This window comes from Schistocerca cancellata, chromosome 1, assembly GCF_023864275.1.
Source record: "Schistocerca cancellata isolate TAMUIC-IGC-003103 chromosome 1, iqSchCanc2.1, whole genome shotgun sequence".
Lineage (NCBI taxonomy): Eukaryota > Metazoa > Arthropoda > Insecta > Orthoptera > Acrididae > Schistocerca > Schistocerca cancellata.
Window position 1 is genome coordinate 869,169,384 of NC_064626.1, and position 16,589 is coordinate 869,185,972.

The 16,589-nt window shown below is 42.3% G+C and overlaps 1 protein-coding gene across 1 annotated transcript in view; it reads left to right on the forward strand.

The window, feature by feature from the left end:
* Nucleotides 1–16,589, forward strand: part of LOC126189843 (cilia- and flagella-associated protein 251-like) — a 794,634-nt gene that overhangs the window by 676,851 nt on the left and 101,194 nt on the right. Inside the window, exon 21 of the mRNA XM_049930974.1 lies at nt 346–577. Coding sequence (XP_049786931.1) covers nt 346–577 — 232 coding nt within the window. The remainder of the gene's footprint in view (nt 1–345; nt 578–16,589) is intronic.

Consider the following 16,589-nt stretch of genomic DNA (forward strand, 5'->3'; position numbering starts at 1 on the left):
CCAACAATTTATTTTTCTCCTGCTGTCCCTACAGCCTTTTCACTGGTCTCTCTCTCTCTCTCTCTCTCTCTCTCTCTCTCTCTCCCTCTCTGTCTCTCTCCCTTTCTGTGTTAACAGGAGGATGGAGGTGTATTTGCTTCTAGAAGTGCAGAAATCATGTTTATCTATTTTGTGCCTCCTTCAGTTGGAGACTAAATCTTCCAGTTTTTATTGTTGATGAGTATTGACTTTTTATCTTAATGTGGTTCAGCACTTTCAATTTTAATTCTCATGTAATTTGTTCATATTTAAGAGTTTAGTTTTCCCCCTTTCTTGTATACTTTTAACACTAGATAACTTTTACAGATAGAAAACATGTTGCATGAGGTAAAGTACATGGAATCTGGTGCTGTGGGGAAGAATGTAGACAAAATCAGGTTTTGTGATCTTTTAAAGCTGTATCTCAATCACCGGCCAGCCAATGGAGTTCCTGCTGAAAAACTCAAGAGTGCCTTTGCTACCTTTGCTAGAAAATCAGATGGTCACCACCAACCAGTAGTCAGAACCACTGACTTAGTAAAGATTCTAGAGGAAAAAGGTAATTTTTTACTTGTATTGTTTCCCTTTATTTGCAATTGAAAGTAAATGTTAATAGATTTGTGGTGACTATCGACTCTACGAGTGATATATCTTTGCCATAGCAGGCTCTCTATCCTGTGCGGGACCTATTGTGCGCCGCCATATTGCTTGCCATTCTCTTGCCATTCTGTTTTATGCTGCCGACTGTGTATGACTTTGTACATATTCATGGATAATAAAGTTGTCTTCATGTATTTTGGTGTGTTATTTAATGATCGCCGCCGCTCCGCGTATCAGGAATAGCCACAATGGTGACCTCGATCTGTTTTCATTCTATTCGCGAGTGTTGTTAACAGTGATTTGTATTGTGCTACGAACAATGTTTCAACAACCATTCAGTCCCTGTGATCCGACTTTACAGCCTCAGTTTTTCAAAGTGGAAAATGAACCCATACCAGAAATCACGCTGCAGTTTTAGTGCCAAAGTGAACTATGCCGTCAACCGGATTCTAACCTACGTGCCCCCAAGATAACCTCAATGGTTCCCGCTTGGCTGCCGCAGCACGTTCCTGCACCTGCGGCTGCCTCATGACCATCGGACTGCATTCTGCTTATCGACGCCCCAGCACTGCCAGCGCCTGCCATTCCTGGTCATCTGCTGCACCCACACAGGACGCCTGCTCTACAGTCGCAGACTACGCAACTCTCCATGGACATCTTACAACCGCTCAGATATGACGCAGCCATGCCCCATCCCGGCTCCTGTTCATCTTCCGCACGTTTTCCCGACAGTTTCATCCATCTCTGCCACGTCGGTTTCAACCACGCCCGCTACACTCCCGCACCTGTTGTTACCAGCTCCCGCATGCCTACTGCCTGCTCCCGCGGTGGCATTGGCTGCCCCACCCGTGCCGGTCCACAACGTTTCATCGACTTCCGCGCCGGGTTCTTTCACTTGGCAAACACCGGTCATGTGCTCACCAGTCTGAACTGTACCTGTTTCCATGGTACTGGAGAGTCTTCCACAACCAACCGTGCCCCCACCAGCTGGGGCCCCAGCAACTGTATCTGCCTACACTATGCAACTGAACTCATATATAAAGACTGAACTCTCTTCTTGCACTCCTGCTGCTTGTAAATCATGTGGTTTTCTCCCTATTAACCAGATGAGTACAGCTACTGTGTGCCTTCAATCCTGATTTGGCACCACTCTACACTGCTACACCGCCCTCACATCTGAGTAGTGTGTTCGCTGCACTGACCGTTCCTCAGTACCTCGCACCTAGCAGATTCCCAAAATTGCCAGCCCTACAAATGGAGAACCCTAAGACATGGTTTGCATTAGTGGATAAAATGTTGGACATTCACGGCATCCTAGATGACGGAGCCCGATTCATGTGCCTTGTTAGTCACCTGCACGATCACACAGATCTTATTAGTGACCTGCTGCTTTCGCCTCCCGTTCAGAATAAGTATGAATTTGCTAAAGCTTGTATCGTTGAACGCCTATCCTGTCCTGCTGAGTCAATCCAACGCATTATCCATGAGGAACACATCGATGACCTTACCCGTCACAGCTGTGGCACCAGTTACGGGCCCTTGTGGACACAGACTTTCTACCAGAAGTTGCACTTTGGACAATTTGGCTACTTAAACTTCCTTCTGAGCTACAACTTCAGCTACTGTCCCATGTCTCTGATCCCCTCGAAGCATGCCTGCACATCGCCAACCGTGCCTATAGCATCATCCAACACCGGTACCTCCAGCATTCTAGTCCGGCATCTGCCGCCCCCACGCATTATGCAATAACAGAATCCACACCTACCCACGGCAAGATACACACCTCGCTGTCAGTGCAAGCAACAGCCCCGCCACCCCGTGGTTGACCGACTGCACTACCTATTTCTACGTTGCCCCCCAAAGATCACCGGAGACGGCTGAGTATAACTCCAGCCGCGCAGCTGGCCGCCTCACCGCCCAGCCATGCTCCTGCACTGCAAGCTGGCTTTCCTTATTGCTGGTTCCACGCTAACTTTGGTGACGTGGCTCGCAACTGCAAACCCCCATGTGCTTTCCCAAACACTTATGGCAGGCACGTCCAGGCGCCACGTCCCGCCACGCTGCCTCACGGCGCCTACCGGCATCTCGTCCGACACCTGCTGCACTGTCATCTGCTTTGCACCTCTTCGTCGAGGACACCAACACCGAACTTTGATTTCTAGTGGGCACTGGAGCCAACTTTAGTGTTATCCTGCCCTCCCTCGCCCTTAACATAGATCCCTTATCTGCACCGGCACTGATAGCTGCTAACAATTCCCCGATACTGGTGCTAGGTTGCTCACGTCTCCTGCTCAAATTTGCCCCAGATCAGGTTTTCCCCAGGACAGTTTACATCACGGAAGTTGATGCACCAGTACTGGGCCTCGATTTCTTTCATAACTATGCCCTCTCCCCTAATCTGCAAGCCGGCTGTCTGACTCACATCTCCGGTTCGAGTGTTCCTGGTGCGTTACACCATTCCCTCCCTCAGCTCAAAGTTTCTACTGACGGTTCACTCTCTGCCCTTTCAGAGTGTATGTCACATGCTGCAAACTTTTCCTTTGCTCTCTCAGCTTTCTTGCGCGAGCGTTCATCGATGCGTTGCCCTCTCAGAAAGTCGACCTGCGTGTTCGCATCGACGAAGTCTGTGCACAGCTGTTGCAGACAAAACAGCAGCTTCTGCAACTCTGCACATCCACTCTTGCAATCATGGACATGTCTCCTCAGCCTGGACATTGTTCTGTAGCTGCGACCCCATTAACGGTTCAGCCGGCCTCTGCCCCTCCCCCCTCTGCCCCTCCTCCCTCTGCCCCTAACCCCCCTGACCCTACCTCCCCTGCCCCTACCCCCCCCCCTGCCCTTACACCCCCTGCCCTTACTCCCCTGCCCCTACCCTCCCTGCCGCTACCCCTCCTGCCCTTACCCCCTCTGCTTCTCCCACATCCTTGCATGCAATTGCGAATGGCACCTGCCACATAATAAACATGACTGAAGGACCCCCTGTGCGGCATAAGGCGTGCCAACTAAACGCGCAGAAACTTCGCCATGCTAAAGACATTGTTAAAGATCTTTTGGATTCCAACATTCTTCGTCTATCTGATAGTAACTGGTCATCGCCAATCCATCTCATGCCAAAGGACGGTACATTCCGCCTCTGTGGTGACTACCATGCTCTTAACGCAAGCACTACCATCGATAATTACCCTATTTTCACTCAGATGTTGCACGGTTCCCAGATCTTCTCTGTTCTCGATTGTAGCAAAGCATATCATCAGATTCCCATGTTCCCGACGATATCCCTAAGACAGCCACTCCATTTGGTCTCTTCGAGTACTGTTCCATGCCATATGGTCTCAAAAACGCTGCACAGACATGGCAACACTTCATTGACTCTCTCTTGTTTGACCTCCCTTTCACCTATGCCTACTTAGACTATATACTGATTTTCTCTCCCTCACTTGAGGAACACACTCTCCATCTTTCCAGAGTGATTGCACTGCCTGCTGCTAATGGAGTGGAGATCAATCACGAGAAGTCTCAGCTTAGCAGTCCTGAGGTCATCTTCTTAGGTCACACAGTCACGGCCGAGGGCGTCTGCCCTACTTCCTCTCAGGTTGAACTCATACGTAGCCTCCGTCCCCCAGAGGACTTCGCTGAACTTCGCCATTTTCTAGGCATGGTGAACTTCTGCAGGTGCCACCTGCCCCATGCTGCGTCTATCCAGATCCCTCTGACCGACGCTCTGGCGGGTAAGGATACTAAAGGCAAACACAAACTCGTTTGGACACTGCAGATGGCTGATTCATTCAAAAATCTCAAAACCGCCCTCTCTAAAGCTGTCACACTCGCTCCACCCTGCTCCTGACTCACCCGTTTCTATTACAGCTGATGCAAGTGACACTGCAATTGGCGCGGTCCTTCAGCAACATGTATTGGATACCCCCAACCCCTCCATTTCTTCTCCAAGAAATTAACCAAATCTCAGTCCAAATGGTCCGCCTTCGACCGTGAACTCCTCGCCCTGTATGAGGCGGTCAAATATTTCAGAGCTGATGTCGAGGATCGCCCATTCACAATTTATAGAGCTCACAAACCCTTGGTAGATGCAATCCGTAACCCCTCATGTGATCTCCCCCATGACACTTCCGCCATATGGATTTCATATCCCAATATTCCACTGATGCACAATATATCCAAGGCGCTGACAATGTAGTCGCTGATTACCTGTCTCGTGTCAACTTCATCACTACCCCACTTAACCTTACTGACCTGGCCCGCCGGCTAACCGTAGACCCTGATATTCATGCCTTGCAACAAGACACAACCTCTTCCCTCCAACTGGAACAATGTGCATTCCCCAGAACCACAGAACCAGTCTGGTGCGATGTTTCCACAGGTAGCCCCCACCCTCTCATACCCGCAGCTCTCCGCCGCTCTGTTTTTGATGCACTACACAACCTAGCTCACCCAGGCATCAAAGCCTCCACCAGATTGGTCATGGAAAGGTACGTCTAGCCCAGTGTTAAACATGATTGCGGGATGTGGGCTCGCACCTGCATACCGTGTCAGGGAGCTAAAGTGGGCTGCCATGCACTTCCTCTGCCAGGCACCTTCGACATACCTAAAGGACGTCTACGACATGCCCATATTGATATTGTAGGTCCCCTCCCTCCCTCCAAGGGCTGTCGTTATATCCTGTCCGTTATTGATAGGGTCAATAGATGGGTCGAGGCAGTCCCTTTGGAAGATATATCAGCTGAGTCTGCAGCTCGGGCCTTCGTTGCCACTTGGATTTCCCGATTTGAAAGCCCTACCTCACTGACACCCGACCAAGGTAGGCAGTTTGAATCACAGCTGCTGCCTCCCTCTGTTCGTACTGTAGCGTCGCGAAGTTTCACACAACTGCTTATCACCCCCAGGCCAATGGACTTATGGAGCGCAGGCACCGCACACTTAAAGCCGCACTTATGTGCCACGGTGGCCAGTGGTCTGACGCTCTCCCCTGGGTTTTGCTAGGCCTCCGCACCGCATACGAAGAGGACTTGCAAGCCTCCCTCACCGAGATCCTTTACGGGGAGCCCCTGTTTTTACCAGCTGAATTTGTCGAGGATACGCCGCTACCAAGCTCTCCCAAGCTACGAGCACTTGTCGAGAGCATCCAAGGACACGTCACACTCATCAACCTCCCTTGCCCTCTGACCACTGTAGGCTTCATGTGTTCATGCGTAAGGAACTGGCCACATGCGAATTTATCATGTTACGTGACAACACAGTACGGACAACCCTGCAGCCTCCCTAAACTGGTCCGTTTAAAGTTCTGTCCCGAGGGCCTTCCACATTGACAACACTTAACAATGGCAAACCAGTAACTGTTTCGCTCCACCGGGTGAAACCTGTGTGGACCTTGCAGGAGCACTCTGTAAGTGACCCCGATGTACGCAGCACCTGCCTCCTTCCCAGGAATGCTATCATGATTTGGATGGGCCCACCACCCCTCCCCCCCTTCCTCCCCCCTTGCATCCTACATCATGGGCTGGACGATCGGTGGTTCATCTACATCTACATTTATACTCCGCAAGCCACCCAACGGTGTGTGGCGGAGGGCACTTTACGTGCCACCCCATTGGCACAGTAATTATATCCTAGCTCCAGCTGAGCTTGCTACACCTACTCCCAAGTGTTGTGCGTGTGATTTCACCATGGAAAAGTGCTTTTGTGATCATCAAGTGTTCCACCCCCACCAGGCTGGCACAGGACTTGATGCACCACCGTGCTCCACACTGCAAAGGGGTGGGGCGCGGGGGCGGAGGGGGGGGGGGGGGGGGGGACACCTCTGTGGCGACTATCGACTCTACAATTGATATATCTTTGCCATAGCAGGCTCTCTGACCCATGCGGAACCTATTGTGTGCCGCCATATTGCTTGCCATTCTGTTTTGTGCCACTGACTGTGTATGACTTTGTACATATTCACGGATAATAAAGTTGTCTTCTTGTATTTTGGTGTGTTATTTAATGATTGTCGCTGCTCCGCATATCAGGAATTGCCACAGATTCATCGTATTTTGTATGCAATGAAACAGAAAAAAAACATCAGGGGATGATACACATTTAATTTTTATGACCTTTAAATGTGCTGATAGTGGGTCTTCTAGCCATGTCCTTTTTTTAAATGTTTCTCTGAAATTGTATTAGCTCAAGCTGCTGGCATTTTCAAGAAGCAGTCAACCTCTTGCATTACCACAATAAAATCTGGAAATAGTAGCAACTTTTAGTAGTAAAAGGCAAATAATACACTTAAATAAACCAAAAGGAAAAACAGAGATGTATCACTCATGTTACATAAGTACATCTGACAAAACATTAATCATCCCCAGGTGATATCACATTAATACCATTTAATGTCAGCACTAGACTTGACAGTGGCCTCAGGTTGATGAGGAATAGAATCCATAAGTTTCTTCAGGTATTATTTTGAGCAATTAATTCATGAGCCCACATGGTGTAAATGACTGTGATGACATACTAGACCTTTTGGCAATAAACAATATTGGGTAAATAGAGACCATCATGGCAGGTACAAGGACTAATGGGCACAAGGTTGTCATAGCTAGACTGAATACCTTAACATCCAAATCCATCAAAAGTAAACACAAAATATATCTTTTTAAAAAAGCAGATGAAAATTCACATGACAACTTCCCAAGATACAACCTCCTTCGAAACCAACTAGATAATCATAAACCTGATGTGGCTTAAATTCAAAGAAATATTATTTATGGCAATTCAGAGATTGGTTCCAAGTAAATTAATAAGAGACACTGTTGCAGAAGCAATGAAAAAGCATGCCTGATTTAAAAGAATGTGAAATCTCCAACACTGGTGATGTTTTACAGAGGCTCAGAATTTAGTGTGGACTTCAAAGCAAAATGACTTAACAGTCTCAAAATCTGGCAGAAAATTCAAAGAGATTCTAGTCATTTGTAAAGTACACTGGCAGCAACACTCAGTCAATACCTTCACTGTGTAATCACAGTGGTAATGGTACTGATGGACTGTAACAGTGTGAAGTGGGACATTGACAGCACAGCCGAGTATCTCTCTCCAGCTTCCAGTTTATTTACATTAGATAACCCTGGCAGTTTTTAAATTGGATAAACATTTCATTTCTGTGGACCTAACTTTTGATGATGTACCAGGCTTACATATATCACCTGAAGTGCTGGTTCACACTCCATGTTTTCGATGTTATCTGTGCCATTCAGCATATCCCAAAGAAACACAGCATTCTATGTTTTGCTCACAGTAGTATTTTGAAGTGTAACAGACTAGAATGGAAAGCAAGTTGGACAGGTCATTACCACAACTTGTGACATTCATCTGCTTTATTTCTTTGTTCTTTGTTCCCCCCCCCCCCCCCCCCTCCCCCCCCCCATGAACCATGGACCTTGCCGTTGGTGGGGAAGCTTGCATGCCTCAGCAATACAGATAGCCGTACCGTAGGTGCGCAACCACAACGGAGGGGTATCTGTTGAGAGGCCAGACAGACGTGTGGTTCCTGAAGAGAGGCAGCAGCCTTTTCAGTAGTAGCAAGGGCAACAGTCTGGATGATTTTCTAATCTGGCCTTGTAACACTAACCAAAACGGCCTTGTTGTGCTGGTACTGCGAACGGCTGAAAGCAAGAGGAAACTACGGCCTTAATTTCTCCCAAGGGCATGCAGCTTTACTGTATGGTTAAATGATGATGGCGTCCTCTTGGGTAAAATATTCCGGAGGTAAAATAGTTCCCCATTCGGATCTCTGGGTGGGGACTACTCAAGAGGATGTTGTTAGGAGAAAGAAAACCGGCGTTCTACGGATCGGAGTGTGGAATGTCAGATCCCTTAATCGGGCAGGTAAGTTAGAAAATTTAAAAAGGAAAATGGATAGGTTAAAGTTAGATATAGTGGGAATTAGTGAAGCTCAATGGCAGGAGGAACAAGACTTCTGCTCAGGTGACTACAGGGTCATAAACACAAAATCAAATATGGGTAATGCAGGAGTAGGTTTAATAATGAATAGGAATGCGGGTAAGCTACTACAAACAGCATAGTGAATGCATTATTGTGGCCAAGATAGATATGAAGCCCATGCCTACTACAGTAGTACAAGTTTATATGCCAACTAGCTCTGCAGATGACGAAGAAATTGAAGAAATGTATGATGAAATAAAAGAAATTATTCAGATAGTGAAGGGTGATGAAAATTTAAGTCATGGGTGACTGGAATTCGGTAGTAGGAAAAGGAAGAGAAGGAAATGTAGTAGGTGAATATGGATTGGGGCTAAGAAATGAAAGAGGAAGCCGCCTGGTAGAATTTTACACAAAGCACAACTTAATCATAGCTAACACTTGATTCAAGAATCATAAAAGAAGGCTGTATACATGGAAGAAGCCTGGAGATACTGACAGGTTCCAGATAGATTATCTAATGGTAAGACAGAGATTTAGGAACCAGGTTTTAAATTGTAAGACATTTCCAGTGGCAGATGTGGACTCTGACCACAATCTATTGGTTATGACCTGTAGATTAAAACTGAAGAAACTGCAAAAAGGTGGGAATTTAAGGAGATGGGACCTGGATAAACTGACTAAACCAGAGGTTGTACAGAGTTTCAGGGAGAGCATAAGGGAACAATTGACAGGAATGGGGGAAAGAAATACAGTAGAAGACGAATGGGTAGCTCTGAGGGATGACGTAGTGAAGGCAGCAGAGGATCAAGTAGGTAAAAAGACGAGGGCTAGTAGAAATCCTTTGGTAACAGAAGAAATATTGAATTTAATTGATGAAAGGAGAAAATATAAAAATGCAGTAAATGAAGCAGGCAAAAAGAAATACAAACGTCTCAAAAATGAGATCGACAGGAAGTGCAAAATGGCTAAGCAGGGATGGCTAGAGGACAAATGTAAGGATGTGGAGGCTTATCTCACTAGGGGTAAGATAGATACTGCCTACAGGAAGATTAAAGAGACCTTTGGAGATAAGAGAACCATTTGTATGAACATCAAGAGCTCAGATGGAAACCCAGTTCTAAGCAAAGTAGGGAAAACAGAAAGGTGGAAGGAGTATATAGAGGGTCTATACAAGGGCGATGTACTTGAGGACAATATTATGGAAATGGAAGAGGATGTAGATGAAGATGAAATGGGAGATACTATACTGCATGAAGAGTTTGACAGAGCACTGAAAGATCTGAGTTGAAACAAGGCCCCCGGAGTAGACAACATTCCATTGGAACTACTGACAGCCTTGGGAGAGCCAGTCCTGACAAAACTCTACCACCTGGTGAGCAAGACGTATGAAACAGGCGAAATACCCTCAGAGTTCAAGAATAATATAATAATTCCAATCCCAAAGAAAGCAGGTGTTGACAGATGTGAAAATTACCGAACTATCAGTTTAATAAGTCACAGCTGCAAAATACTAACACAAATTCTTTACAGAAGAATGGGAAAACTAGAAGAAGCCGACCTCAGGGAAGATCAATTTGGATTATGTTGAAATTTTGGAACACGTGAGGCAGTACTGACCCTACGACTCATCTTAGAAGCTAGATTAAGGAAGGGCAAACCTACGTTTCTAGCATTTGTAGACTTAGAGAAAGCTTTTGACAATGTTGACTGGAATACTCTCTTTCAAATTCTAAAGGTGTCAGGGGAGCAAAAGGCTATTTACAATTTGTACAGAAACCAGATCGCAGTTATAAGAATCGAGGGGCATGAAAGGGAAGCAGTGGTTGGGAAGGGAGTGAGACAGGGCTGTAGCCTATCCCCAATGTTATTCAATCGACTGCATTCCATTAGCCTCGTTTTGCTTTTGTTGATGTTCATCTTATACTCTCCTTTCAAGACACTATCCATTCCATTTGACTGCTCTTCCAAGTCCTTTGCCGTCCCTAACAGAATTACAACCTCATCGGTGAACCTCAAAGTTTTTATTTCTTCTCCATGGATTTTAATAGCTACTCTGAATTTTTCTTTTGTTTCCTTCACTGCTTGCTAAAGTTTTTATTTCTTCTCCATGGATTTTAATACCTACTCCGAATTTTTCTTTTGTTTCCTTCACTGCTTGCTCAGTGAAGGAAACAAAAGAAAAATTCGGAGTAGGTATTAAAATCCATGGAGAAGAAATAAAAACTTTGAGGTTCTGCTTGCTCAGTGAAGGAAACAAAAGAAAAATTTGGGGTAGGTATTAAAATCCATGGAGAAGAAATAAAAACTTTGAGGTTCACCGATGACATTGTAATTCTGTCAGAGACGGCAAAGGACTTGGAAGAGCAGTTGAACAGAATGGATAGTGTCTTGAAAGGAGGATATAAGATGAACATCAACAAAAGCAAAACGAGGATAACGGAATGTAGTCGAATTAAATCGAGTGTCAGATTAGGAAATTAGACTCTTAAAGTAGTAAAAGAGTTTTGTTATTTGGGGAGCAAAATAACTGATGATGGTCAAAGTAGAGAGGATATAAAATGTAGACTGGAAATGGCAAGGAAATCATTTATGAAGAAGAGAAATTTGTTAACATCGATTATAGATTTAAGTGTCAGGAAGTCGTTTCTGAAAGTATTTGTATGGAGTGTATCCATGTATGGAAGTGAAACATGGACGATAAATAGTTTGGACAAGAAGAGAATAGAAGCTTTTGAAATGTGGTGCTACAGAAGAATGCTGAAGATTAGATGGGTAGATCACATAACTAATGAGGAAGTATTGAATAGGATTGGGGAGAAGAGAAAATTGTGGTACAACTTGACTAGAAGAAGGGATCGGTTGGTAGGACATGTTCTGAGGCATCAAGGGATCACCAGTTTAGTATTGGAGGGCAGTGTGGAGGGTAAAAATCGTAGAGGGAGACCAAGAGATGAATACACTAAGCAGATTCAGAAGGATGTAGGTTGCGGTAGGTACTGGGAGATGAAGAGGCTTGCACAGGATAGAGTAGCATGGAGAGCTGCATCAAACCAGTCTCAGGACTGAAGACAACAACAACTACAACATTTCTTTGTTGATGGACTTTGGTGTCAACATACTGCGTTGTGATACTGGCTGAATAATGAGGAGTGGAAGTTCAGCACTGACTACTTTAAATGATGTAGCACACAGGTGCACATTTGTGTTTCACAGTTCTTTACTTTCACTGATCACAACCCCCCAATAATACACAGTTATATGGCCAGTGCACTATTGTTTAACTTTTGATAAGCTTCATTAATAGTTTTCAGGTAAACATCAACATACTGCTACAATAGTTTACCAATGAACATCTATGAGCAGTAAAACCTAACCACACAGTTCACAGTCTTTCAAATAAATTTAACAGATACTGTCATTGTTTTAACACTCGACCTATTTTTGTTACACTTATTTCACAGTTAAGTTGATACACTGTTGTTGTTCTAACCAACACAAGTTTTGTGTCTGAAACTCGACCGTGGACTGACTGTCTCAGGACCAAAAATCGGACCCTTATATATCATCACAATAATAGGCCCTGAAACTACCGATTGTTTGATGATTAATTTACAGAAATTGTAATTAAAACTTAACTCCTTCAGTTTACTGCGTACATTAAAAACATTGTGTCTTTTTAACAGTTTCTTCTACTACAAGGGTTAAGCCATATTATTTGTTTAAATGATGAAATTAACAACTGTAGTTATGCAAATAATACTTTTAATGAAACTGAAAATTATTTTGGAATTAATTAAGAGTTGGCTTTGCTAACATGTTTTTGAATAGAGCCAAATAGATCCTTTAGGAATACTATTAGTTGTTCATCCAAATGTTTACAATTAGTACAGAATTTATATTTTATTATAAGTCAACAATAGAATTTAAGTTACAAAACAATTACTGATTTCACCCTATAACAAAAGATATTAACTAAAGTGCACGTCATTTATGTATACGGCCGAGTTCAGGTTCGTTCTGCGCATGTGACGTCAAGACATTGCTTTTGTTCTATTACTTTATTTATAACTGAACGTTTCTAAAACTGAAGACACTCGTCCATGCTCTGCACTGCAGTCGAGATGTGGCAACGTCGTTCTCTGTTCATTGGCTGACTGTGTTTTGTGACGTCACATGCGCAGAACGAACCTGAACTCGGCCGTATACATAAATGACGTGCACTTTAGTTAATATCTTTTGTTATAGGGCGTTTGGCATTATTTTAAAACAAAGCCAAATGTGCTCAGTGTAAATAAAACTTTTGTTACAGTCGCGAAAGACGGAATATTTCTCAATATTACATACGACACCTATGTCGTACTTAAATGAGCTATTGTTATACAGTAAATTTTATATGAAATTTAGGTATCTTGTCCACATTCCATTCTCAACATTGTGGCAACTAAAATCGACCATACGGAAACTCTGCAAACTCTTCAAAATTTCGTGCAATGGTTTACTATATTTAATGCTGCATAATAACTGCGTTGAACATCGAAACAAAATTAAGTCATTTATGGGGGGAAGGTATCAGTCAAGAAGATGTGTAAAAACCTAATTTTTGGGCCAAATAGTTTTTGTGGAATCGATTGATAAGAGTGTCAAAGCAGTCAGAACACGATGTGTCTGCACAGGCGAGCAGTGCAGTGACAAAATCGCGCACAGCGCGGAATGCAGGGAGCACGTCTTTGTAGCAGCGAAAGGGTTAATGCGGCCGTGGTGGCTTTACTTCATGAACTGTGCACTCCCCCCTAAACGTAAGCTTGCGAACTATGCTATACTATGGCGCTGCTGCTATTGGCGCGTGCGTTGTGTGCAACTGGCAACGCAGCAATCTTCCGCGTCTGGGCGGGCATGCACAAGCCGTCAAGATAAAAGAATTGAACTATAGGATCAGTCAAAATAAATTAGAAAATCAATTACAGACATAAAACTAAGCACAAAATTAGATCTGGTGTTATATTCTTTAAATCTGAGGGCCAACCTTTTTCTTTTTTGAAAATGCAAATTATACTCACGTATGTTAATGGTAATTAGTCAGGCATGAAAAAATGAATTTTAAGGAGGTAGATGGCAAAACAAGAGAGGAAATAAAAATATCCCAGCTTGCTTTGTCACAAACTCTTAGTTCATTGAGGACTAGCCACCATCCAAATTCCAATTCTCATAGGAAAATAATGGATCTATTTTGTATATTACCTCAGTATGATAATTACATTATATGTGGCCATTTGAAATTAGTTATCGAACAAGATAATCATAATGTCAGAAACATCAAAGAAAGAAATAATTTCCATGTAGTGAATAATGTAAAACGTAAATGATCATGGATTACTAACATATTGAACACATGAAACTCAGTCAATTGGTAGGAACATCTAAAATTTTTATGTTCTGTTTTAATTAATATATATTGAAAACACATTATACCCAGTTGTTCATTTCTGTTTATCAGCCAAAATACATAAATCAATGTTTAGAACATAATAACAACTACTATTACCCATCTTTATAAGCAACATTTATATTAAAGTTTACTGATATTCAAAATAATAAAACCCATCTCACATAAGCAAATTATCAATGGATACTTTCTGTGTAAAATACAAAATTACTCTAGATGTTATCTGAAAGTACTATTAAAATGTATGTTGAAATCGTGATACGAATGTTACACTTAATTTTGTTAGTATAATTAATGAAATTGTCAAAGTCGTTGTTTATTCCACATATGTGATGAAAATCATATCATTATCATTGTTTTCTGGCTAATTTATAGTAATATTTATACTGTCTCTGTATGTATGTCAAACTGATTTGATGCAATACTTCTCAATTGTAATTACTGAACAATGGCTTAACTGTCTGAAAGTATTTATAAGAGTGTGAGTTGTAGAGTGTGAGGTTCACTGATGAACTATTATTTGCAGTGGACCATCTATGTCATTCTGAGTAAAAAAATATCTTTAAAAATGTATAAATGTGTACTAGTTATTTCAAGTCATATTGCACAATGATGGTAATTCTACCAATCCTGTTCTTGTCAAGACCACCAGAATAAATTAAGTATCTGTTTTATATTACTCATATGAACTGTATAATTTTGATGAGACTTGCAGTAAGCTTATATAATCTCATTCCTAATAATTTTCAAGAAGATGTTATGTCTCAAAATGGTGGAGGCAGCTGGGATATTAGGTAATACAGAATAAAGTGCTAATGGTGCTTCAAATTTCAGTTATGCTGACTAAATAGAAATGATAAAACAATAAAATTAATATGGGAACCTGAAAATATTATTTTATGTACTCTGCTCTGTGTCAATATCATGTCAAGAACTTTTCATTTGGTTTGTTGGTTTGTAACTTATTAAAAATGAGTGACCTAGATGAAGTTATTGATCAGGAACAGGAGATAGATGAGAATATGGACTTAGAACTGGACAGTCTCAAAGTGCCTGGGAGACTTAAATAGTGACTGCTCTCCATTTCATGGATTTGACCACTGGGAACTGTTAGGTGGCAACATCAATTTATTTGAACACCTCACAAAAATTCTTAGGGGAGAAAGTTGACAAACAGAGTGATGTATTTGGTGGAATACAAGGACTTAAGGGATAAGATAGAGTGTCAGCAAAGAAGTAAAAAAACTGAAAGACCACGTAACCATAACAAATGCAAAGGTTGACAACTCAAAGCAGGAACTAAGCAGATTCAAAATTTCTGTCACTACTGAGCAACAGGTGACTGACACACATATTAATGCAGTAGAGACCAAAGTGAGGAAGAAAGAGAACAATTTCATCAATGAAACGGGAATAAATGACAAAAGTTTTAAATTAAAATATTGCATTAATAAAAATAAAAGGAAAATGTTTGAGGAAGAATTAATTAAAAGTAATGAGTCTGTTGATAGGAAGTTGGCAGATGTTGTTAGTAAAACAAGAGGGGAATTAATAAAATTTGCCAGGAAGTCACAGATTTAAGCACTAATGTTGGTGCATGACAAAGTAGTATATCAGATGTTAGTAATAACCTAATAATAGAGTTGCACGAGAGCTTAGTTACTGTGTAGGTTCTTTAAAATGGCCTACACCTGTAAATAAAATATTTGTAATAATTCTCATTTGGTCTATCCTTGTGTGGCAAAGATACTGTAGGGAGGTATAAGTATATCTGAGTATGATAACAGAAAATGGAAAGCTAAACCATCAATTATTTCATGTACCTCATTTGTTTTACTCACCGATCTTGGTGTCTGTAGGTCTTTTGAGCTGGTGCAATAAAGATGTATGTAATTGTGCTCTCACAGTATTTTTTTAATTAAAAGTTATAATATGTGAAAGTCATGAGTTTACATTCTCCCACTGAGATACATCGTAATATCCATCTCCCAAAGGAATGAGGACTTGCATTTTTAAATGGACCTTTTTGAAGGGGAAGTCAACACCAAGAGAGAATTGCCATCACAGCCACGCTGGCATAGCTGTAATGGTTGTGGGACAAGGTAAATATCAAGCTGTGCACCACATCTCAAAGGAATTAATCTTCAAGTAATGTTTCAGAACTACCACAACATTTCTTAACCTGCATACATCCATACCTGTGTGCATTTCCAGGCATATAATTTCTGGTGTGGCTTAATGTGCTTTAGCATAATCGCTTCAGCTCTGGATATTTCACATTATCTCTCTCCCCAAAACCTATATCACTATGAGTTTTGGTGTAGTTGTGGCAATGTATGGGGAAATAAATTTTTTTAAAAAAAATATCCAGGAGATAAGTTGCACTCTTTTGATTTTATTGACAAAGCTTTAAAATTAAATCTGTAAAAAACCTTTTGATAGTGAAGCATTCTCTAGGGCCAACCAAAATATTAGCGCAGATATGACTTTTAATAAGGCTGAAAAATATTTTTTCAACAAGTTTTAGTCAGAGACAAAGCAAGCCAAAATAAAAAGTGACTTCCTAAATAGGCATGATTTCAGAGAAGGTAGTGGT